The sequence below is a fragment of the Acomys russatus genome, chromosome 1 (assembly GCF_903995435.1).
Source record: "Acomys russatus chromosome 1, mAcoRus1.1, whole genome shotgun sequence".
In the NCBI taxonomy this organism is placed as follows: Eukaryota; Metazoa; Chordata; class Mammalia; order Rodentia; family Muridae; genus Acomys; species Acomys russatus.
The window spans coordinates 93,028,013-93,053,146 of record NC_067137.1 but is presented as its reverse complement, the minus strand read 5'-3'; the positions used below and the strand labels follow the sequence as shown (position 1 = coordinate 93,053,146).

At 45.2% G+C, this 25,134-nt stretch overlaps 1 protein-coding gene across 1 annotated transcript in view; it reads left to right on the top strand.

Annotated features, from left to right (window-relative positions):
• Positions 1-22,918, top strand: part of Dpf3 (double PHD fingers 3) — a 277,997-nt gene extending 255,079 nt beyond the window's left edge. The window contains exons 9-11 of the mRNA XM_051148677.1: positions 12,250-12,362; positions 22,113-22,194; positions 22,684-22,918. Of these exons, the coding sequence (XP_051004634.1) occupies positions 12,250-12,362; positions 22,113-22,194; positions 22,684-22,754 (266 nt within the window). The 3' untranslated portion in view covers positions 22,755-22,918. The remainder of the gene's footprint in view (positions 1-12,249; positions 12,363-22,112; positions 22,195-22,683) is intronic.
• The last annotated feature ends 2,216 nt before the right edge of the window (positions 22,919-25,134 follow it).

Below are 25,134 nucleotides of genomic sequence, written 5' to 3'. Positions count from 1 at the left end.
TAGACTCGGCTATGGGACCTACATCCCCAAATGACCTTGCTGCTCATAGATGGAGTTTGATGATATTTCTAAAGACTATTTCACAGGACAATTCTAAGCTTAGGGTGGTGGACCAGGCCCATGACAGACATGCTAGGAGATCAATTGTACAGGAATTCATCCCCTGATAGCGTTGAAGCCATCTAGCCATCCCAAGAGGGACAAGAACACACATCTGCAAAATGCTGCTTGTCCTGGGCTACATGTTCTCTTCAGGCCTTATTTTGCCTCATTGCCCACCTGGTTGCAGTGCTCTCTTTCCCCTTCCTTAGTTGCCATCATGCATTCAGGCATATTCTCTCTCTCTCTCTCTCTCTCTCTCTCTCTCTCTCTCTCTCTCTCTCTCTCTCTCCCTCCCTCCCTCCCCTCCCTCTCTCTCTCTTTCTCAGATAGGGTTTCTTTGTATAGTCCTGGCTGTTCTGGAACTCACTCTGTAGACCAGGCTGGCCTCGAACTCAAGAGATGTGCTTGCCTCTGCCTCCTGCATACTAGGAGTAAAAGTGGGGGCCACCACACCCAGCTATGCATCTCTTTTGTTTCTCTTTTTTCATCATACTAGCTTCGTTTTTCTCAGTGAGTTCTGTTCTTTGCACTTTTAAGTGTCTTAGCCTCCAGCTTTTTCCTACCTCCCATTCCAATTAGTTCTTACAATTTTTTTGGTCCTATGATCACCTTCTAACTATCTCTCCATGTCCCAAGGCCTCCTCTGCCACCCAAATTTCATACATTTACATCCCCCAGTCTGGTCTTCTTGCCTGAAAGCAGAGTCACATTCTCTCTCTGATTCTGAGATGTCTCTTCCAAATGCCTGGTGAATGCAATGTGCATAAATGAAGCCTGCATAAATTAGGCACTCATGTGACACTTAGTGATAGTGTGTGTGTGTTTTGAGAAGTGCATCACTAGGAGATTTTTATGGTTGTGAAGATGTCGTAGTGCTAAACTAAGATGGCTGTCACGCCACTGATCATGTCATCTAGCAGGACCAACTTGGTACAACGGCTCTATCATCGACAAAATGCCACGGTGCACTGCACAACTACAGTCCATGTGCCTTCCATCTCCAGCTCAGCTAATAGGCCTGTTTTCTACTCTGTGGCCCAACTTAGAAACTTTGGTGACATTTTTGACCTCTCCTTTTTTTTTTTTTTTTTTTTTTTTTTTGTACTCATGTCCAGGTATGCATCATGTTCTGCTGACCAGTTCCACCTGTCTAATTCTTTCCACTTTATCTTTATTCCCAGTATGAACAAGCCTTCCTTCCACTTAGGATCCTGCTAGAGTAGCATCTCATAAAAAGAGCAGATTTTTGTCTGGTATTGGGCCCAGAACACTGTGTGTGCCCAACATTCATTGACTGGGTAGTGCAAGCAGCCCCCTTCCTCGATCACCCCACAGTGTTTACTCTTTCCCTCACCACTTAGAGTCACATCCACAAATGCATGGCTGCAGGAAAATCAATCCACGGCTTACAGACCCATGTTAGGATCCCCGGACTCACAGTAGAACCCTCCCCTCATGTTTGCATAGGTTTCCTTCTATCTCTGGTTGCCATTTCCCCTGCCTGTTTCTTTGTCTTTCTTTTCTTCCTTGGCTACTGCACTTTGGATGAATGGACCTTGTTCCTACCACTTCCTGCCTTTTCATTTCCCTTGTATAGTTCTTTCCTCTTTTTCTCTTTTTTTAAAATTTTACTAAGGCAATTCCTACTTATCCTCCAAGGCCCAGATCAAATGTTACCCACTCTTACTGGCTTTCCCTGAGACTCCACAACATAACTTGATGCCTTTTTTTTTTCCTTATAACACTTAGCCATGTCATACTATATTCATTTAAAAAAGTGTCTCTTTCCCTAGAATAGTTAGTTACCTGCTGCTCCATAACAACAGCTATATAACAATTCTAGAACAGTTTAAGCTAATAAACTCTTAGGATCTCCTAGTTTCTGTGGGCAGGAACCTAGTGGAGGGAGGGGTATTCAGCTGGGTGTCTTTGGTCCAAGTTCCATCCTAAGATCGCAGTCAAGTAGTCAGGCATGGCTGTGTTCTCATCTGAAGGCTCAGCGAGGAGAGTATCTATTCTAAGCCCACCTACATGTCTTTGGCAGGATTCAGATGTTGTTGTGCTGAACCCATGTGTCTTCCTTCACTGCCATATGGACCTCACCACAGGGCATCTCTGTACACAGAAGTAATCTCCCTTAGAGTTAAAAAAAAAAAAAAAAGCATAGGAGGCTGTGAGAGCATGTCCCTTATAACATAATGTTAGAAGTGCTAGCGGCCACCAGTGTCGCAGTCTGCTTGTTAGACGTGCACTATGAAGTGCAGCCCATCCTGAAAGAGAGAGAATGACATGAGGCTGTGGCTGCTGGCTGAGGGTGAGACTGGCTGTTAGAAGGCTTGAGGTTACCTTCTACACCTGCTAACCTGAGCTTTCTAAGATAGGATTCATGTCTCATTCAGTTTGAAAACTTGAGCCTCAAGTACAGTTCTTGTCCTAGAGAAGATGCTCATTGTATTTGGTCAAATGAAATGAAGTCGGCCCCCCTTCTGAGACTAATCACAATGAAATAGATTACAAAGCCAGAACCCTAAAATTAGAGCAAAATTACTTAAAAATGTAAAACAAAGTTCTGAAGCAAATATAAACCATCTCTATTCCTAGGCCCTCTGTGATCGCCTGTCTGTCTTTCCTACCACAAATATCTTCGATAGGAAACCAGAAGTACTACCCAGACTCCTCAGGCAGCTCCAGAACTTAAACCACCCATGAATTCATCTTCTACTTCATGGACAGTCCTGACTAGAGGATCATGGGTAATCACTCTTTCCCATCAGTGACTCATTAATTACAGACATCAGCCCTCCAGGGTCTACTCAGGATACCAGGAAGCATAGCAATTAATTTCTTCTTTGGGCTCACATTCCTAGGAAACCCCAGGGTCTTTAGCCAGGGTCAATGGCTGGATGCTCCTGATACCTAGGGAGACTCGAAATGCACAACAAGTATCCAAGATTTGCATCTGAGATTTATGGTAGGCTCTGAATGAAGATTCAGGATGGGGTCCATCCACACACTGCTGGGGGCACACATCACTCTGGCAGATGGTAGCCAGGAACTTACAATTCTAGTGAAGACTTTAAAAGAAGAATCAGCTAAGTCTCTCCTATTGACATCACCCTTTTCTCATTCCCTGGCTGGCAGTATCTTCCTGTCACCTACAACTACCTCAACCAAGATCTAAAACTCCCCATAGAAAGAACTTTACCTAAGACTTCTGTCTGCCTGCAGAACCTCGTGAGCTCATAGTTGCAGGTCCTGCTTACCTCATGGGATGAGTGGAGCCATGGGAAGTGGCTTAGATGTCTAGTGCATTTTAGCTTCTGTTGCTTTTTGTCATGGTTCCATTTGGTGTTGGGATAAGACTGGGTTTCTCAATGTGGGTTCCAATAGAACTTATTGGCTGTTTTAATGTCCTCTTTTCACTTTTGTGTGTGTGTGTGTGTGTGTGTGTGTGTGTGTGTGTGTGTTGTACCCAAGAAACTCTAGAATCCTTGTTTTTTCTTCTCCAAACAGATAGGTAATTTGGGATCAATAGTTATCTCTAAATTTATCATATATGGGTAGCATAGAGTGAGCCATGGATTTGTGGCCCACCCATTCCAATCCCAACGACTTAATATATCGGAAAAACGATGCCCAGAGAGACAAAACGACATGTCTGAAAAGACTTGACTGTTGCCACATTTCTGAGATTGCAACAGATGTTTCATGAGGCAGGATCTTGTTTTATCTCACTGTTACGTCCTCCGTACCTAGAAGACTGTTGTCACATGAATTTATCCAATAACAGCCAACAAAAGAACAGGTAGACAGACAGGTTGTCTTTGACACTCAAATATTATATATGAATAATTAGAAACAGTGGGGTCCTTAATGCCACTGGGTGCTTTTTGAGCTCTGTGCCTTGGCCCTAAATTGGACAAATCAAGTAAGTCGCATAAATTCAGGTCAAGGCTTTCCCATCCCATCATTTCACTCTAAGAGAGCCAACCACAGTGCCCTTGGGTTTATAGACATGTGTAGAACCATTTCTAGGAGCCTCCATCTTGAGCCCTACGTGGCTGTGAAAACAGGGAGCTTCTCAGGCCATTTGGGATCAGCTCCATGAGCTATGAGCCGCCAAGCCCATCAGAAATGCCCTTAATGCTCTTGCGCAAGTGTGCTAGGTATGGTATTTATAGTAGCTATCGGTGCAACAAACCCTCTGGCTTCGGTGTCACGTGATGCCTGGGTGCCATACAGCTTGCCAGCTTGAGGGCAAGGATTAGCTGACCTCTAAGACGAGCTGAAGTTGCTGCACAGTGAGGTGTTTTGCCCAAGCAAAAGGCAACCACAGCTCACACCGTCATTTATTTTTAATGCAATTCTGTTTGTTTGGTCTTTGTCCTCTCCACTCTCTTTCTCTTCTTTGTCTTCTTTGAAGTACATGAAAAATGGTGAGGGGAAAAAAAAGGGAGCCATTCAGGTGCCCCCAGAGTGCCATTCCATTGCAGTCATCAATTTGCAGGTGTCTTAAGCAGTGGAAGTAAAATCTGGGGCACACAGGGGTGAGCCTGTGGACCACTACAAAAGATTAACAGGAGGGCTTGAGAAATAATCCACGAGAAGAAAGCATTTGTGAGCATATCTGTCGTAACATTTATGTAAAGGGGTTGGGCTCTTTAACACAGCATTTGTATTCACCTTCTGACAACTTCATATAATGTATTTTGATCACATCTGTTCCTGACTCTCCTTGCCCAGCCCACCAGGCCCCCAGCACGTGCTCCTCTTATCTTCACAACCCTACATGTGCTGTCTACACGTGCATGCACAACCTATGGGTGACCAGACCTTGAAGAAAAATGACTGTCTGTCTCCCAGCACCATGCACAAATGGACCGTTGTGTGTGTGTGACTCAGGGATACGGAAGCCGGGCCCTAGCACATGTTAGGCAAACACTTCATCTCTGTGTCCTGGCACAACAAGAGCCTGGTGTCTTGGTTGCACAGAAGTGGTTTGCCTTTTATAGATTAAAAGTAAAGACTCGAACCTGCTTTCCCACTGTATGGTAGGCTGGATGTCAAGGTGGCATGGGAGGGATTGAGGCAGGAAGAGAGAATAGGGGAATGAGTGGATTTTATTGAATGAGTTCTGTTTCCAAGGCTATCGAGTTACGTTCTTTTCTCAAATGACTTAGCATTTTGATTCAGGTTTGGTATTCTTTACATAAATTCTTTCATTAAGACTTTGTATCTATTTTCAACGTGTAAATATTATAACTTTGGTGTATATGAACATGGACAGCTGTTTAAAAATTGAGCCATATTATTTCGTGTGTGTGTGTGTGTGTGTGTGTGTGTGTGTGTGTGTGTGTGTGTACATGTGCTCATGTGGAGGCCATAAGCCGACACTGAGGGTCTTCTTCAGTTTCCACCAATTTGCCTAGACTGGCCAGAGGGCTCCAGAGATCATTCTGTCAGTGTGTCCCTGGCCCTGGGATTTCAGGCATGTACACCTTGACTGGGTTTCTATTTACTCTAGAGCGGTGCAGGGGCTTGAACCCAGGTCCTCAGGCTTGCTCGGCAAGCACTGGACCTGCCATGCCATCTCCCCAGCCTCCGGATTATTTTCTCATGAGTGCACACGGAAACTTGCTTTTGATAGTGTTTCAGGTGAAGCGATGCTGTGCATTTCATATAATTTCTATAAACTAAACAGCAAACCAGGGAACACAATTTGAGTTTTACATGTATCTTTATGAAAGCCTTGGATACCCAGGTTTGCCTTTCCTGAGAAATCAGTTTTTAAAAGCTCAACATTGACAAATAAGGTAATAAAATGTAATTAGATGCTTATAACTTCACAATGAATAAATAATAAAGCCTGCTAGCCTCACACTTCTTTGTATCTTTTTTTTTTTTTTTTTTTACTCTTTTCAGAACATACCTCACAAAACAATCCACCCCCTAGACCTTTAATTTAATCGGTGATGTGGCTTAGCCAAGTCCAAATTAAATATTGGCAACAATGAAATAAAAAAGCCTTTTAATAGAGAGCATAATGCAAGAAAAACATCCCAGCAGCTTGTGTGTTTATTTCTGCCCAGGCTTGGTTGAAAGTGTGCTGGATTTCACTGCATGGAATGTCTGCTGCATGAAGTTGGCTAGTTGGAGTCATGGGTTGGCTTCTAAGCCTTAATCAGAATGTGAGCTTAATCAGAGAGGTGAATTTAGTGTCATTTTCCCTAAGAGGGTAGAAGTGTCCAGGTGTGGGGACAGTGGCGCATGAGAATACAATCAGGAGTGTGTGGATATGAAACCAACTCTGGTTTGTTTGTTTGGTTTTTTTTTTTTTTTTGGGCCGGGAGTTTTATATATGTGCCTTCTTATTTAAATCCCGTTTAAGCCCATTGTTGTGCATTGAATATGCTCACCACCCAGGCGCACATGTTCTGTGCAGACAGGAGATGTGCCCTTTGAGTGGCAAGGCAGTGGTCACTGCTTTCGGATGCCCACCTTTCCTTCTCTACTGAGCTGTACAGACTGTGATGTCATGAAAAGCCTGTGCTGCATCTCTGTGGTCTGTCTTCCCTTGTCTGCCACTCTGCATTGGCTTCTTTCCCCTCCCCATCTGCGGAGACAGCCCCCATGTAGCCAAACCATATTATCTGAACACCCCATTCAGGGGTCAGGCCTCCCGAAGAGGTAGACATGGGTGACACTTCCTGTTTGAACTTCTAGGGAGATTTGGAATGAGTTTGGGAGTAGATTGGTATGAACAGGGAATGTATCTTTTACACAAAGTTCACCATTGGATCTGAACTCTGAGCAAGGACTTCATCTGGTCAGAAGGAGTCATGCATACTGTATTCTATTTCCTCTTCCTTCCACCTCTCTCTCTTCCTTCCCCTTCATCATCCCTCCATCCTTCCTTTCCTCCGTCCTTCTCTCTCTCTCCTCCCCTTTTTCTGGGCTGGAGACAACCCCGACTCTTGCTCTTACTAGACAGGCATCCTACCCATGAGCTAAATGCCCAACCAACGCTTTCTATGTCTTTTGGCAACTTGAGTCTTAGAAATGTCCCATTGACCAATTGCACCAATGGAACCTCGAGTAAACTTCCAATGCATTGAGCTAAACAGGAGTATAGGTATTCTTTGCCTTAAGAAAGATGGAGGGCTGGAGAGATGGCTCAGTGGTTAAGAGAACTTACTGCTCTTGCAGAAAACCTGGGTTCAGTTCCCGCACCTACTGGGTGGCTCACCACCATCTGTAACTCCAGTTTTAGGGTTCTAATGCACTCTTCTGGCCTGTAAGGGCATTGTACACACATAGGGCACACACACACACACACACACACACACACACAACAAAACACTTGTACAACTAAAATAAAAAGAAATTTGTAAAAAAAAATGTTAAGAAAACCGAAGCTATAGAGAGAAATCCTAAATTTCTAAGCTAGCACATTTGAGGATGGTGGTTACCTTAACAGAAGAGCAATCAAGTAAGAAGTGACCTCAGTACACTTCTTTACAGCGACACGCCTCTCTTCTCTTCCACACTTGGACTGGAAAGACAGTGGCTGCTCCCCTCCTACTTACATGAACTTTGAGAATTAATTCTGGACAAAGGCTGTCCCAGCAGTGAGACGTTAGAAAGCAGCTTTCACCGCTTTCTTTAGAAATGTTTCAAAAAAAAAAAAAATTAAAAAAAAAAAAATTAAAAAAAAACAAAATTAAAAAAAAACAAAACAAAACAAAAAAAAAAAAGAAATGTTTCCTTTTTTCCAACTGTGCGCACTCCTACATCCTTTCCGTGGAAGATGAGAAGTCATATTCTTGAAGTTTACATGACAACTATTTCTTCTAGTTTTAGGAGATTGGCCAACTTGCTCTGGTGGCACAGGCTGATAACTTAATTCTAAACTTAATTTTGGGGCCTGTCTGTGTAGCTACTAAGCTTTTTGCACCTCTTCCTCCCTAGTAAAGAAGTTGTAAGACCATTCCTGTCCCCCATTTTCCTCTCATTTGAATAGGGTCTATTATTCTGTGCTGGAGCCAAGGCTAGTTTTAGCCTTATCTGGAGGCTGGATGCCTCTTCTTTCATGTCAAAGGATCTTTGGAAAGCTGATGACCCTCTCAAAATAGAAACACAGAGAAAGCCTGTGGGGTTCCTAATTATTATTATTAATCCAGATTTCTAATAGAAGTTTCTAAAACCCACTTGCCATTTTTCACTTCTTTAAAGCTATCACCCCAAAATGTCTCCAGAGTTCAGCACAGGGTTTGTGTAGAAGCTGTAGACATGTTCAACTTGTGGCCGATAGGACACATGCTCCCTGGGATAGCTGTGACTTCGGCCCAACACAAAGTTGTAAAACATTATGAGATTATCAAGATGCTGTTGCTATTGTTGCTATTATTATTATTTTGTAACTCAATTGCACAGTTCTCAAGTGTGAACTTTGTATCCAACAATGTCATGCTGCAATGTCAAAGACTAGACCTGCCTGCGGGAGAACTTGGACACAGACTAAGCTGCTGGCTGGCATTTTCAGTGTTGTAGACCTGTGGACCACACAGCCCACCCCAGCCCCACCCAGGCGGATGCTCCAATGCAGCTGCCAGGCGAGTTCCAGGCCATGGAATGTGCTGACCTTCCTTCCTCGGGAAGATGGCACCATGAGGAATGTTATTATTAGCAGAACAGCATTTGCGCTGATCTGTCAACACTCCCTCATTCAGACCAGATTGGGCACACGCAGGATGGGATGGCCGTAGACAATACTGGCTCTTTCAGGGTCTTCATGGAACAATGACAAACCTGCAATGTCTCACAGCTGACCCGTTTTTGAAATCTCTTCTTTTGGCCCCAGTTACCCTGTACTTGCCTGATTTGCTTCTTGTTTCTCTGGATATTCTCATTATTTTACTGCATCTTTATTCCTCCATTGTTTTTATTTTATTTTTAAGCTAGGGCTTCACTATATAGCCCAGGGTGGCCTAGAACACACTGCCCTCTTGCTCTAGGCTCCCCAGTGCCAAGACTTATAGGCACGCTTTCTACCCCTTGCTCTTCTGTCTTTAAATAGATTTTTAAAAATCTCTTCTTTCTTTTCCTCTTCTTCCTCTTATTCTCCTTTCCCTACTTTGGTAGAGTCTCATATTTATTTTCAATTACTGCCCAGTTAGCAAAATAAATCTTAAGGTTTTTTTTTCTTTTTAGACAATGTCTCTGTCTAGCCTTGGCTGGCCTGGAGCCCAGAGACATCTGCCTGCCACTGGTCTGAAGTGCAGGGATTAAAGGTGTGCCACTGTGCCTGTTTCAAGCCCATACTTGTCTTTTTGAACTCTCAACAGGATGTTCAACTTGCACTGCTCAGACCAGGGTGGACCCTCTGTTTCAGGCTGGCCAGACATTGCTCCCACGTGTGCCTCAGGAGGTCTCACGGTGCTCTATCCATTTCCTTCATTCAGACACACGAGGAAATTTATTTGGATGAGTCAACTTGGGTCCCTGATTTATTGTTTTCTCAAGTTTCCACCTGAGCCCTGTCCTCCTTGCCTCTCTTCTCCTGGCCGCACCTGTCTCTAACCAATCCTGGCAAAAAAGTCGTGCATCCCCTCAGCCTCTCTGCCGTGTTGTTTCCTGGCCTTCTCTCCCTCCCTCTCTCCCCCTCTTCCTGATGATGTACATTTCATGAGCGTATTCCTATTTTAGAAGATGTTGTTATCTATTTGGAGGTAATTACAGGTTTGTGTGAGTTGACAGTGATCCCATGTGCCTTTCCCCAAGTGATGAGCATCTTAGACACCCACATACAGATATAGCGATCCCAGACCTATTGTGGGTTTTGTTGTCCCATAGGCTTGTGGGCATATGGGTATCTGGGGACGTTTGATGTGAGCCTCTGCAGAGGCTACGTTGTCTTATCACACATGCAACTGCCAACACCCAAAGCTACATCCTCAGCCCCAAGGTCCTCTATGCCTACGAATGCTTCTTAAATATCAGTCATCTGGCCTCTGCTCTGCTTGGAAGCCCTCAATGGCTTTGTAGGCCTAAATGCTGAAATGAGGCCTGTAAGTGCCTATTTAGTCTGGCTTCAGTGTCTCTCTGGTGGCCTCCTGCACCCTGGTTTTGCAAGGAAGCCTACACTCACGTTTATTGGTCTTTCTCTTCCTTCTAGTTTGCAAACTTCCTTGTTGCTTAGAGCCCACACACACTGGTCCCTTTGCCTGGGACCCTCTCTCCTTCCTACCCAGGAAGCTTTCCTTTGACCTCTCTGCCTAGGACCTCCCGTTGGTCTTCATTGCCAGCTTGGCTTTTGCTCTGTGGTGTTAGTCACCCAATAGTGATTAAATAGATGTACGTGGGTTTAGTCATTTGAGGTCTCTTTGGAGGACTCAGGGTCTCTTGCTCACACCGGATCTTTTCTATCTAGTGTAACAGCCAGCTTAGCAGCTGCTCACAGAACAGTTGCTGAGTTAATGAGCCTTTAGTGTAAGCTGCCTGTTTATGGCTGGGGTATGGCCCAAGGCCAGGGAACTGGACAAAACCACCTTGCTGAGGTGGGGTTGCGTCCTGCGAGCTCAGCTCCATCCTTTCCAACAATGTCCTGCCTGATGACCTGGGCACCTGTGGCCCATACCACTGAGTCCACAGATGCAAATGTGCCCCCTGTTCCCATTCTGTTTTCACTCTGGGAGGTTAGCCTAGGGAACAGCTTGGCTATGCTCTCCTCAGATAGTACTTTAAGATGTTTTCCAGAAAATCAATGAGCTATTTGTGCAGGGTTTTAATTTAAGGCTTCTTTCTGGCCTCTTGTCTTTCCCCTGTCCTCCCACTACCGGTCGTTTCTACTCCGGCATTGATGCTCTAAAAAACCCCAGTGTGGTTCAGGTCCAGGGAGCCCCTAATCTGGTAGGTCCTTATGCTGAAGGACTAGCCAGTACTTCACCCAAATAAACATGGTCTGATAGGCTCTCCGAGGATTCAGAAAGGAATCATGGGGCCTTGCTGGGATGTGGCTCTGCTGAGGGCTAGGGACAGCGCTTGGAAGTCTGTCTGTGAGCACACCTGGTAAGTGATACTAACTCTAATCAGTGCACCATGTTTACAGTGTCCTTTATAGGACAACCCCCCCCCCCACACACACACATGAAAGGGGCAGGATGATGCTCTGTGCAGTGGGAATGCTGGAGAAGAATGGGGTCCCTGAGCTGGTTCTTTTTTACAGTGGTCAGCAGTGGGCATTGCCCATCCAAGTCAGAGCACCAGGAAACCTGGGAACACCATACAAGTTTCTCTTTCCTGACAGCTAGAAGGCCAGAGGGTCTCTACCAACTGTTGCTCTTCAGACTAGTGGGGGTGATGGAGTCCTGCTTGGGGAGGGTCAAGCCTCAGGCATTCCTTCAGTGCTATGTAATCTATGGTCACAGCTTCAAGTCCCACTCCCTATCTGGCTATAGATTTAGCTAACATGGAGATGGAGAACAGAGCTAGAACCAAGGATGGATTCTTTTAGGACAGGTCTGGTCATTTGCTGGCACGGTCACTCCCCTGCCTTCTCTGCCAACACCCCTCACTCCTTTCTTTTTGTGTCCCTATGACAGTTCAGGGTTTGGGCTTTCACTCATCTCTTGGCTGGGGGCCTGTACTTATGGTTACCACAAAGCACCTATTACCCCTAAGCGCTGTTCCTGCAAACCTTATGCGATCCTCTGACATGCTCAGGCAGCCCCAGCTCCAAGTAGCTCCGATAAGCTGTCCTGTTCTGGCTTCAGCTAGGGCTTGGGAGGTAATGCTGGTGCCTCCCCCAGCCTGTCTTGGGTTGTGTGCACTGAAACACCCTCTTCATTGCTTTCTGATCAAAGCTTTCTGCTCTGCTTGTTACACCTAAGGTGGTGTGGCTTCTGGGGGAAGAGGAACTGGATGGGACTTGGTAAGAGAGTGAATACCCATCTCTCCATTTGGCCTCTATCTGGCATGACTGGTGGTGGTATGACAGTAACTGTGAATAGAGCCCCATTCAGACTCCTGGTCTGTTTCCCAGCCTGTGCTACCCCTCCACACTTTCCTCCAAGATGTCTCTTGAATTAATGATGTTGGGGGTGGGTGGGACAGGTCTTGTCCTAATGCTGTTGCTCTGGCTTCTTTCAGGCCACCCAACTTGCCTGCAGTTCACTCTGAATATGACCGAGGCAGTCAAGACCTACAAGTGGCAGTGCATAGAATGCAAATCCTGTATCCTGTGTGGGACCTCGGAGAACGACGTGAGTTTGGGCTATCCTTGTGACAGGAAGAGACGGAAGGGGCTGTGGGTCTTCTGAGAGGTGGAGGGGAGACAGAACTCTGGGCACTCGGTTTTTGGGGAAATGGCAGTCTTTTTAGCCTCTGCAACCCTTGAGACCCTTGTACTTTTGCGTTGTGGGCCTGTGGGCCCTTATGCCTCCAGGGAAAGATGCCAGAGGTGGCCATAAGGGGATGCCTTTTTGGCCAGTGTCCTTAGCAGCCTGGCCATTTGCTCTCCACAGTCCCATGACTATGGTGGCAGCCAGTGCTTCAGGAGGGATATACTTGGCTATTTTCACCACATTCTACTGCATGTTCTCGTTTGGCTGGCATGGTAACTACAAGAAATGTAGAACACTCAACAACATTTGTTTTTTATTATGGATGATTTCAAACACATACAAAGGCTAAGAGAATAACAAAGCCGATGCACTCTGTGTCAGCTTCAACAATGGACAGTGTGTCCAATCTTACTTCATAAGTGTTACTACTATCTTATCCTTTATGTGTGTGCTGTATGTGTGTGCTCATGTAGGTGTGTGCACATGTGTTCACACATGTGGAGTCTGAGTTTCCATATCAGCTATCTCCATCCATCTCTCCCCACCTTAGTTTTTGAGACGGATAGCTCACTGTTTCCCTACCCTGGCTGGCCAGTGAGTTCCTAGGGTCTTTTTATCTCCAAACATGGCTTCCTCTACCCAAAACTGGGGTGTGAGGTGTCAGGTGTGCACTGCTACACAGGTGCTAGGCCCCCTATGCTTGTGCAGCAGGCATTTACACCAACTGAGACATCTTCCCTCCCAGCCCCTCCTTCTGCTGATCCACAGGAGGCTCCAGAAGCCAGAGCTTCGTGATTCCCAATGTGATGTCACAGGTGGAAAATTCGACAGCACAAAACTTTATTTTATGCATAAAAGTGTTTAAAACATCGCATAAGATCACCTGTAGCATATATAAAACATGAATTTTGTCTTCTTGGATTTCAACTCAGAGATGCCTCATTGTATACACACAAATAAGAAACACTTCTGTTTCAAGCACTTCAAGTGTGGGCTCTTTAACTGTATTAAGGCACTATTTTCATGTGATGGGACAGCATGCCTAGGAAACTGTAAAGAATCAATTGGAGAGCTACCTTGAATACACAAAATGAAAACTAGGGGGCTGGAGAAGTGGCTCAGTGGTTAAAAGCATGCACTGCTCTTGTAGAGGACCTGAGTTCTGTTCCCAGAGTTTATACCAGGTGACTCACCCCTTCCTGTGACTCCAGCTCCAAAGGACCTTTGCCAACACCTGCACTTACGTGTACATAGCCATACATAGACAGCCAGAAAACCAGACAGATAGACAGACACACAACTAAATATAAATCTTCCAAAAGAAAAAAACTAACCAGTTAGTAAACATCACTGCATTTATAGGGCAGCAAGAGGACATATTTAAAAATGTCCTTAGCGGCAAATGTGCAAAGTCTACATGAAGAAAAGAGAATTAAATAGGTTTGAAACCACAAAGGCCAAGTGGAATGATGCCCTGTGATTGGATAAAATGACACAACACTACAGAGGCATCAGTTATGCTCATCTTAATTTGCACCAGGAGCAGCAACATTATCAACAAACTTCCTTTGTGGAGTTAGACAGGCTGATACTTATGTTCCTTTGGGAAAAGAAGTGGGATTCAATAGCAGTAGAAGGGCCAAGGTTTCATCTCTGTTGTAGAGTGCCTTATAGCGTGCACGAAGTCCTGATTATCCTCAGCATAGTAGAAACCAGGCAGAGTAGTGCATACCTGTGATCCCAGCATTTGGGAGAAAGAAACAGGAGGACCAAGCATTCAACATCATCCTTGACTACATAGCAAACTTTGGGCCAGCCTGGGCTATATAAAACCCTGACTCAAAAAAGAAAGTAGTCAAGGAAATTTTGATAAACTGTGCTGAAAACAGAAACGAGCAGACATTAAATCTTTTGGGGAGCCCCAGAGTGGAACAGTGTGGTAGTGGTGTGTGAGTGGACAAATAGACCAGCTGGAAGAGAACAGAAAGTCTTTGAATAGACCCGCCTACATAGGGGGATACAGTATAGGATAAAGGTTGCACCTAAAATTACTGTGTCAAAGATAGACTCTTTAATGAGTGATGCTGGGACAATAGGGGGAGCTGTTTGGGAGAAGACGAAATTAGCTTCATATCTCATGCCAGGCATAAGAACAAACTCCAAGTAGACAGAGAATTAAAATTTTAAAAAGTAAGACCAGGCCAGTACCAGATTCCTCTTTCATGTAAACACCGGGAGAAGTTTTCCAGTTGACTCAAAATAGAAGTGCAATAAAATGAAACACTGAACAATTAGACTTCATGAAACTTTGCAGAGTCAAACCCATGGTAGAGTCAACGCATGACCGACGAGCCGGGAGAATATATCTGTAACAGGTGCAGGTGAAGGGCCAGTGGCCCCAGGATATAAAGAGCTCTGATGAGTGAGAGACAGAGAAGCAGGAACTTGATGGACAAGGAGAAACATGCATGAAAGATGATTCATAAACAACATAAAAATGTGCCCTAAGCATTGAAATAAATACTCAAATGCACTCATAACTAAAGAAGCTCAAAACAAAATCAAGATCCCATTTCTTGCCTATCTGATGAGCAGAATTTTTCAAGTATAAAAATATATGGAGATATGGGAAAACTGGTTCCTATCTCTAGGATTGAAAGGCATGCTTCAAATACTCCAAATATTCCAAAGTGGTATGACCATTCTGGGGTGAGGGATTTGGTGAGCTCTAAGAAAACTACCGCACGTGTAACTTTTGACGGAGCCATCCCATCTGTGGAAACTTACCCTGAAGGGTACATCCCACTGCAGAAATATATGTGCATGAGGTGATTTATGAATTTAAAATATCAGAAATAACCTCAGAGTACAAGCATAGCAAAATGATTGGCTAGGCATTGGCACAGCTGGGCAGTGAAGTCCCGTGCAGCTGTGTGAGGAGTGAAGAGGATGTCTGTGCCTGGATGTGTAATGACTTCCACGATAAGTGGACCACAACAAAGTTAAGCGGAGCATCTGTTGATGGTAGGCCATGCTTACTGTCAGGAAACGCACATCCATCTGTGCACTTATGTAGAACAAGAGGCAAGGAGGTAGCGAGAGTGGCTATCTTCGGGAGTGGATGGAAACAGGAAGGAGGAAGACAGTGATGTGGGAATGAGTGGGGCTTAGGGAGGACCAACACACTCACTGTGAATAGCCTGGATCAAGAGAAAGTTTCAGAGTGATGCATGTTTAATGCTAGCCAGGAGGCTAGAAAGGCAAGGACGGGATAACCAGCCACTGAGGAAGCCAGCTTTACAACAAGCAGACAGCACAACCAGACTGAGGAGCGTGGAGAACAGCCAGCCTAAGCCTGTGTTGTCTTGGAACATGGTGCCCACAGGACTGAAGATGGCCACAGCAGCGTTGCAACGCTGTGCCCTGGCTAAGAATTGTGTTTTCATGGGTATGCGGATTAGTAACTCCGAAACAACTTGATATGTGTTATGTCTAAATCAGTAACTAAACATTGTGACAGACAGCTGTAGTTCTTTAGTGACGATACTTAACAAGGTAATGCATGTAACAATAAAGCACTCATATAGCGAGACAGAGAGAAAGAGGGAGGGAGGACATGAATGTGAGTGGACGCCAGGGTCCCACAGTCCCCTTTGAAGTATATCTGCAGTGATTTAAAGCCCTGCTACTAGGCCAACCTCCTGAAAGTCTCTGGTACTTCCGCAATACCATTGCCCTGCCTACCAAGCTTACATAGACCTTTGGGGGAACATTATCCATCTTCAGATCTAGCAAGGACCTAGAAACAATGAGGACACCCCACACCCAGAGTATTCCCTAGTAAAAAGAGCCAGAGATCTTTAGAGAAATGACTAGTGCCAGGGTTGGGTACTAACTACACAGAACACACCTGAAATCTCTTACCGTTCTTTTTTTTTTTTTTTTTAAGATTTATTTATTATTATTTATACAGTAATGTATATGAGCCAGCAGGCCAGAAGAGGGCACCAGATCTCATTGTAGATGCTTGTGAGCCACTATGTGGTTGCTGGGAATTGAACTTAGGACCTTTGGAAGAACAGCCAGTGCTCTTAACCTCTGAGCCATCTTTCCAGGCCTGTCACACCTGAAATCTCTTGTGATGTCAAAAAGTAGGGCTGAGCTAAAAAAAAAAAAAAAAGTGACAAAGTATGTCTAAAGGACAAAGAAACCAACCCGAAGGAACATTTATTGGCAGACTTTAGGAACAGCTGAGAAAGGAAATGATAATACAGTTGGCTTGTAACATAAAGAATAACACAAATATCTTTTCTTATAATATGAAGTTGAAAGAATGGATGAAGGAAGGAAGAGAAGGAGGGAGGGGTGGAGGGAGGAAGGAAGAAAGGAAGGGAAGAAGGGAAGGAGAAAGGAATAAGAAGACAGTATTACTTCCTTACAGTAGAATTCCAATGAATAACACATAGGGAGAAATCATAGGCAAGCCCACAGTTAGTCAAGAACCATTAAGTTATTTTTAAAAATATAGCGAGTGAAAGTATACAAAACAGGGTATTTGCATGAACTCAAAATATCTACTCAATTATATTTTATCAAAGGAAAATTAGTAGCTTCACTGATGGTCACCACCTTAGCTATATATATATATATATATATAACCAGGCATATCAAGCTCCAGTGACACCCTGATGTGATGCAGTGAGAAGGGCAGGGTGTGACGTCAGTGGTATTCCTGCCAAAAATGTGTGCATACCTTAGTCTTCATATAGGGAAATATCCAGCCCAAACATCCAATGATATTTATAAAATCCCCCAGCCACATGCTTCAAAAGTGTCACATGAGCGCATAAACAGCCTTCCTAATGTCTGTTTGTGCCTACAAAGGCTTCCCTCAGCCTTAATCAGAGAAGCCTCTGCTTCCAACGGACAGAGGCGAATGCAGAGTCATGGCGGTACAAGATGCTGAGAATAAAAAATAGTTGAGGTCTTAGCCCTAGATGAAACATTGGTGCCACCCTCTTCAGGCTCAAGGAACATTGTGGGAGAGGGGGTGAAAAGAATGTGAGCACCAAAGATGGAAGAAGGGCTCTGGCATGCCATCTTCTAAGTGGGACATGGCCACGGAGGCCATGAACTCGTCGCAGCTGTGTACTGGCCCTGGGTCTACACAAGCCAGACCTTCCTAGCAGTCAGCTAACAGACAGTCAGGGCTCTACCATTGCTGCACTATTGGCAGCTAACAGATAATGAGATCCATGGGGGATGGGGTGGGGGTGGGGGATGGCATAAAATCCAGTTTTGTGCTGCCTGATGAGCCTATCAGCCTCTGATGGATCTTTCCAAACCTAGGGTCCAAGTTAAACGCTATGGGACACAAAACAAAACAAAGTTATGAATATGGGAGACAGATTTGTAAGGTAGAATGGGTTTACAGGGTTGGGGAAAAAACAAGAGAGGTTATGGGGAACCTAACCAGAATACATTATAAGCATGTGTGAAATCATCAACGAATACAATTTATCAATTAAAAAGTGTCAAGGTAATGAAAGATAATGTGTGGAAATGTCACAGATAGAGGGACACAAAGAAAAGATAAGTAAACCTAGGGATGTAGCTCTACCTGGCAGAGTCTTTACCTAGCACACATGGAGCCTGAGTTGTGTCTTCAGTACAGTGTAAACTAGTTGTGGAAGCTCTCACCTGTAATCCTAGCACTTGGAGGTGGTGGAGGAGGGTCAAGGGTCCAAGGTTGTCCTTGGCTGCATAGTGACATCGAGGCAATCCTGGGCTACATGAAACCATGTTCCTGAAAATACAAATGAAGAAAGCTCAGTGAATAAATGCACTTGCCTCCAAGCCCGAGGGCGGGGGCTTAGTCTCTGGGACCCACATGGTGGAAAGAGAAAACGGACTCCTGTCAAGTTGTCCTCTGAATTCTACATGTACCCCACTCTACCAATAAATAAGTGAAAGAAAAAGCAAACAAAAAATCCTCAACAAATTCAAGCCTTTTCCATACACCAATTAATACCACTTACCAATGGCAATCTCTTGCTCTGCAATTCTTCCTTGTAGTGTAAGATGCGACTATTTGGGAAAGCTGAACAGAGGATAGAGAAACTATCATTTCTGCAACTTTTCTCTAAGTCTAAAGTGGTATCAAAATAAATAAAAGCATCCAATTTCCTTAACATCTTCCAAAGGGACTAGGCTTTAAAAGCACTATCTTTTTTAACTGAAGAACTTAAATACATTTCCATCCATTGCAGTTAGAATTCACTTTGGCCCACGGGAACAGTCAGGCTGGAAGCTAAGCCCTTTCGACATGACCCTGAGAGCTTTTGATAGCTTCCTTGCTTTTGTACAAAGGAAGATGTCTATACACTTCATGTGCTAGTATAAACCCAGCAGCCCCTCCCCCCCACCCCCCCAAAAAGACTGCGGAGCTGGAGGGGCTAATTTTTCACAGTGTTTGTCATCATTTCAGAGCATTTTTAATGGCAGAGATAGAACATATTTTTGTTTATTTAAAAGATAAAATGTGCCATTTATTTATTCAAATACTTCTAGATTACATCCAGAACTAATTTTGTGGTTTTTCTATTAGTTTATTGATCTCATGCTTTTGCCTTCCTTCCGTCATGTAAAACATTTTGCTTCTCAATGAATACCATCGCTATCACACATCTGATACACATACAACTTGCTATCTCCAATAACAAGTTCTAATATTATCATCAATAATATACTTGCATAATATACAAACATTCACATTTAGCCTTATTGTTAAGAGCATGTGTTAGGTGGGTACTCTGGAGCTAGAGGCAGGAGGATCATGCGTTTGAAGTCAGACTGAGCTACACAGCAAGACTCTGAATCAAATGAAGATCTAAATAAAAAAGATAAGTAGTTGCCCCAAATAGTTTCTATTTGTAGTTGTGTCACTAGCTAGAGATACAATTATATTCACTTATGGGAGATCTGCTTTCAAGGACATAATAAGATCTTGTTTTATGACTATATAAAATAGTTCTACTACATCAGATCTAGAAAGAATAATGTGCGTTCAAGAAAAATCTAGCTTCCATTTTCTGTTTCCAAACTTAACTTTCTTCTTTGCTTACATATGGCCACTTAAAAATGATAAAGTTTGTCTTTACATTATGTTTGAATGGAAGCATATGTGCTGTAGATTGCCTCCATAACCAAATGTTAAGAGATAGGTTATGCTTTCTCCACTCTGATTGTTTTCCCCTGACCATCCCAGAAGTCATTCTATGGCGATCTACAGCCAAAGTCTTCATTCTCATGGTTTCATGGTTTGTTGTTCGTTTTATTCAGCTCATCTCTTATTGCCTGGTGCTTGGGTTGATTCTAGAAGTTGGTCTTACTGAGAGTGCTAATACAGGGCCTTCATGGGAGTCCATGGATGAATAGGGTGTTGCTGGAACATTGGGGATTTTCTTACAAGGTCTCCTGCAGATCGCAGAATGAGCTTCCCATCCCACTGGCACTGTAGCCACCAGTGGATCCAGCTTCTTGGATTTAGGAATTGGAACTCCTTTAAATTTGTATTTTTTTTCATGGTCATTAGCATGAACAAACATTGTCCTGAAAAGTTAGATGGGGAAGAAGGGATGGTGGTGCTAGAAACTACATAAGACAAATGTGTTCGCACCCTCTAACACTTGAATTCTTTTTGGGGGTCAGGGAGTCCAGTCTAAGCTATTCTTCCTTTTTACAGCCTTGTGTTAATGCTATAGTAGGGTAGTGATGTCTTTAGGACATCACAAGTACCACATCTCTTCATACCACGACCAAATCCCATAGTTCCACAGCTTCCTTTGGCGTTGACGTCATGGCATACCTTCTGGGAGTCAAGCTAGTATGCTGCTTTCCACCCTCTTCCCTGACTGGGCTTCTTTTGGTCTCTTCTGTCTCCGCTGTCCCTTAATGCTGATGTTGTAAAAAGGTGTTCTTGGCTTTCCTTGGGGCCTTTGATCTTCCAGAGACTGCAGTGAAAGCCACGGGTTCACTCTATTTTCAAAAATATACATTTTCTCAAAATATACTTTCTACCTGCACACAAAATTGTGCATATCGTTTCATGGGCAGCCCTCCATGAACGCCGTTTCAGAGACATCTGCTGTCATTCACTCTGGACGTCCTCTCCTAGGACCTCCACTTGCTGACCAGTCAATCACCAGCGACTTCCGAATCCATAGTTTAGGCCCAGACAGACCTCTGTCCTGATCTCCAGCCTCTGGTCCAACCCTCCCTGGTGACCTTGGATCTATAGCGGGGCCTCTCCTCTCTCTCCAACCCCCATGGCCACTTTCCTGCCCATGACCACTATGTCATAACCTGGGCAACTACACCAATCAATAACCGTTTCCTTTCAGGCTGTCATCATCCTTCGCCTGTGTGACTGTCCTCTATCTCTTGAATCAACCAATCTCTTGCTTCCCCCTCAGCTCCAGTCTCCAGCCAGGGTGTGTGTGTCTGTGTGTGTGTGTGTGTGTGTGTGTGATTGTTTTTCTTTCTTTCTTTCTTTCTTTCTTTCTTTCTTTCTTTCTTTCTTTTCTTTTCTTTCTTGGTTTTCTGAGGCAGAGCTTCTCTGTGTAGCCCTGAGCCCTGGCAGTCCTGGACTCACTTTGTAAACCAGGCTGGCCTTGAACTCACAGTGATCCACCTGCCTCTGTCTCCCAAGTGCTGGGATTAAAGGTCTGTGCCACCAGCTGAGGATGCTTTTCTTAAAACTTATATTTACCTCCTAAAGGAGTTCTGAAAATGCCATGGATACCACCACCAAGTACAGCTGTTGCCCATTGCACCGATGGAAAAGTAGAAATTCAACTCATGTATTAGGTCATTGCTGTGGTGGTGGTGGAGTGGGGGGCGGCAGTGAAATCCATAATGTTGTTACTGGCCATGGGAGTGCAGGATAAGGAATCTCTGTGAGCTTGAGTGTAAGGTAGCCGTCAGGGAAGACTTCTAAGATAAACGAAGTGAGAAATGTCCTGTACTGGCTGGTTTTGTGTGTCAGCTTGACACACAAGCTAGAGTCATCAGAGAGAAAGGAGCCACAGTTGAAGAAATGCCGCCATGAGATCCAGCTGTAAGGCATTTTCTCAATTAGTAACCAAAGGGGATGGGCCCAGCCCATGGTGAATGGTGCCATCCCTGGGCTGATGGTCCTGGGTTCTGTAGCAAAGAAAGCAGGCTGAGCAAGCCATGCAAAGAAGACCAGTAAACAGCCACCCTCCATGGCCTCAGCTCAGCTCCTGCCTCCAGGTTCCAGCCCTGCTTGAGTTCCTGTCCTGACTTCCTCCACTGATGGACTAACTATGATTTGGAAGTGTGAGCCAAATAAACCCTTTCCTCTGCAATTTGCTTTTTAGCCATGGTGTTTCGTCACAGCAATAGAAACCCTGAGTAAGGCAAGCCCTAAGGTAGTGAAGGATTTGTATAAGTGAGGCGGCAGAGGGTGAATTTCGGGTGTCAATAGAGTATAAGCCACATTTAAGGAACAGTGAGAACCACAAATGGGGCCTGGAAAGTTGATCTCTGGAAATGAGAGGAATAAGTCGGGGAAGACACTGTCCTCAAGTAACTAACTGCATCTCTCTCCTCCCCCCCCCACCCCCCCACCCCTTCGGTATCTGCCAGGACCAGCTACTCTTCTGCGATGACTGTGACCGTGGCTATCACATGTACTGTTTAAATCCCCCAGTGGCTGAGCCCCCTGAAGGTAATAGTGATGAACTCAGCAATAACCACACAGTTTACCACACCTACCTTTTAATTCACCCCTTATTACGGTGCAGGCCTTGCGCTAAGGGGCTTTTCGCGTTTTGTCTCATTGAACCATCACAACCCAATGATATAGGCACGGCTGCTAGTAAAGAACCCGTAAGGAAACTGAACAGTGTAATAAGATGAAATGTGTGGCTGTGACAGTGGGGGAGATGTGAGCTTCCAAGGGAATTAGTACAGGTTCCTAAAGCTGGCTAAGACGTAAGTGCGGTAAGGGGTGAGGCTCTTCCTAACACTGCCTCTGTTGTCTCTGAGCATGCACAGCTCACTGAGCAATGGGCTTCGCATGTCCTCAGGACTGAGACTTGGTCACTGAGTTATGAAAGCCAGAGGGAAGTAGGAGTTATCAGATGTTAAAGTGATGAGGCTCAGGGCCCAAGAGTTGGGAGGAATACTGCTAATACTGCTTTATTGTTTCTTACAGGAAGCTGGAGCTGCCATTTGTGCTGGGAGCTGCTCAAAGAGAAAGCATCAGCCTTTGGCTGCCAGGCCTAGGCCTCCAGGTCACAAAATGTGACATGCCACGGGAGAGGCTGAACTGGAGCCCAGATGTGAATAGTTACTGAAGGGCGTGGACATGTGGATCCAAGAGAGCAAGGTCTCTATTCACCTCCCGCCCTGCCTGTGACCTCCTGCCCCACACGTGGTACTTCAGCCAGCGGTTCCTCGTCTCTACCAAGAGGGCATGCATTACTTTTGAAGAACAATCCAGCCCCAGCCCTGAGGAACCTTCCTCACGTTCACCCTCACAATCATCCTTCTCACCGCTTCCCATTTTAAAGGAAGCCATTTTGTGACCGCTCATCAATCACCCGTGTGTTGTTTGGTTTCAAGAACTCTTCTCACAGCCTTCTCACTTGCAGCTTGGGCTCTGCATCCTAAACTCTCACAGAGGAACAAACCTCTGTCGTGAAGTTGTCACTTGTGGCAAGCCTCGCTGGAAATTTCTATGTTTGGAGGCCATCGTGAAGGTGAAACTTGGAAAGCTCTGGGCTTCCTTGGTCTCTGCTAAGAAGAGGAGGTGTAGTTTTTGAGCCTCAGCAGTAGTATCTGCAGCCAGAATGGTCTTGAGAGGGCCTAAGGGATGAGAGGGAAAACTGGGGCCCCACTCTAACCATATACCAAAATTTGCTGTTCATCAAGAGACTTTGCAAGGGGCTAAATGGTTCCTTGCTTGACCTTCAGAACCATGGTGACCTTGGAGTGAGACAAATCACAGCCTATGAACACAGAAAAGTACTGAGGAGCCTGCCTCCCAATGGAATTGAATATTAAGGCCTAGCTCAGTTTCTGTGGGTGGGACTCAAGCACCAGAGAGGTGGGCAAAGGCTTCCCAATTCCGTGGTCCAGTATTGGATAGAAGAGACTGTAGCTTTGAGAAACCCTTCAGTATTGATGCTTTACCATGAATTTCTTTTTCTGGGCAATTTCTTCCTTCCATGTAGTATGTATGTTTGCCAGTGACTACTGAAATGTGACTGGAAATATTAGACTAAAGGAGAGACGATCATTACTTAGCCAGATCATTGGGCACGGTGATCACTTGTGACTAGGTGGTAATGACACAGAACCTTCATTTGCTCTCATACCCTAAGCTCCCCAATGTGAGACAGACTCTTGCTCAACAAAACAAGAAAGTTTCTAGAAGAAAGAAGCCTGGATTCCCAGAACTCTGTGTGTCGGAAGACAAGCCTTGAGGGCTGGAGTGGGTTGGGCTGTCTTTGAATCACAGCAACAGTGTGATAACTGACACGTTTCTGGGGGAAAAAAAAGCACCGTTTGCCCAAAGGGCAGGTCTCCATGAGCAGGACCCTCGCGCATGCTCGGCTTCCCTGAAATCAGCTCCATCTCTGTGGTCCAGCAGCTTGCAACAAAGGCCTGAGTTATTTTTAGTCTTCAGTGCCTGAAGAAGCCCCTGGAGACCTGGGCTGGCTGGGCCCCTCTGCCCAGCTGCAGCATTGCTTCTGCCACTCCACAGGAGTTGTCCTCCCCCTGGCTAATTGCTCTTGGCACGTGGACCCAGGGCACTCTGGCATGGAGCCAAGTGGTGCGAGCTCCCCCCCCCCCCACCAACTCCTTTGCCGAGTGACCTGTGACAGGAGAGTGGGGGTCACTCTCCTGCAGGCCTTGTGGCCTCTGAGCTAGTTACATGCATACAAAATGATCTCATTTAAAGGGCCCCTGTCCAGACAGCATTCCTCTCTTCCTCACAAGCTCTCTTCTTCCTCCTGCTGGTTGCTGTGCCTGTGTGGATTCTCAAGGCCCAGGAGGGTCTGAAGGGATGGCCCATCTCCACAGAGTGGCACATCTTCCTACACAACCTAAAGCAGAGTCTTTTCAAAGGCTAATTACTTCCTTGGGGATTCATATTAAATTGATTTTAGGGGGGAGAAAAGCCCAAGTGTTCTGGGATGCTACACTGGCTCAAAAGTGGAAAAAGAACAAGTCCAAACCCCCAAAACAGTGGCTCTGAGACTTGACAGGTCCCCTTCTGGAGCGAGCATGAGTCCATTCGCTGCAGCAGTGCAGATTTTCTATATCCAGCCACGCTTGTGCCTACTCAAGCTGATGGGGGAACACGCCTCCCTAGCCAAGTCAAGGTACCAGTTGGAACTTGCCACAGGGCTGGGCCTGCCCAGCGCTCTGAGTCTCATAAGGAAGTCTCCTGGGGTTCCTTCTGTTTCACCCACGTCCTATAGAATAGGCTCGGACTTTCTGCTTTCGTTTGGTTATCCACACAGAGAGTCGGGAGAGCAGAGCAGTTTTTGGGATGTCCTGTCAGGGTGTGGTAGGCCAGGTCTCCAGGGCCACTTCCTCCTCTGTGGGAAAAAGGAGGCATCAGTAAGGTAAAATGGATATCTTCTCTCTCTGAGCC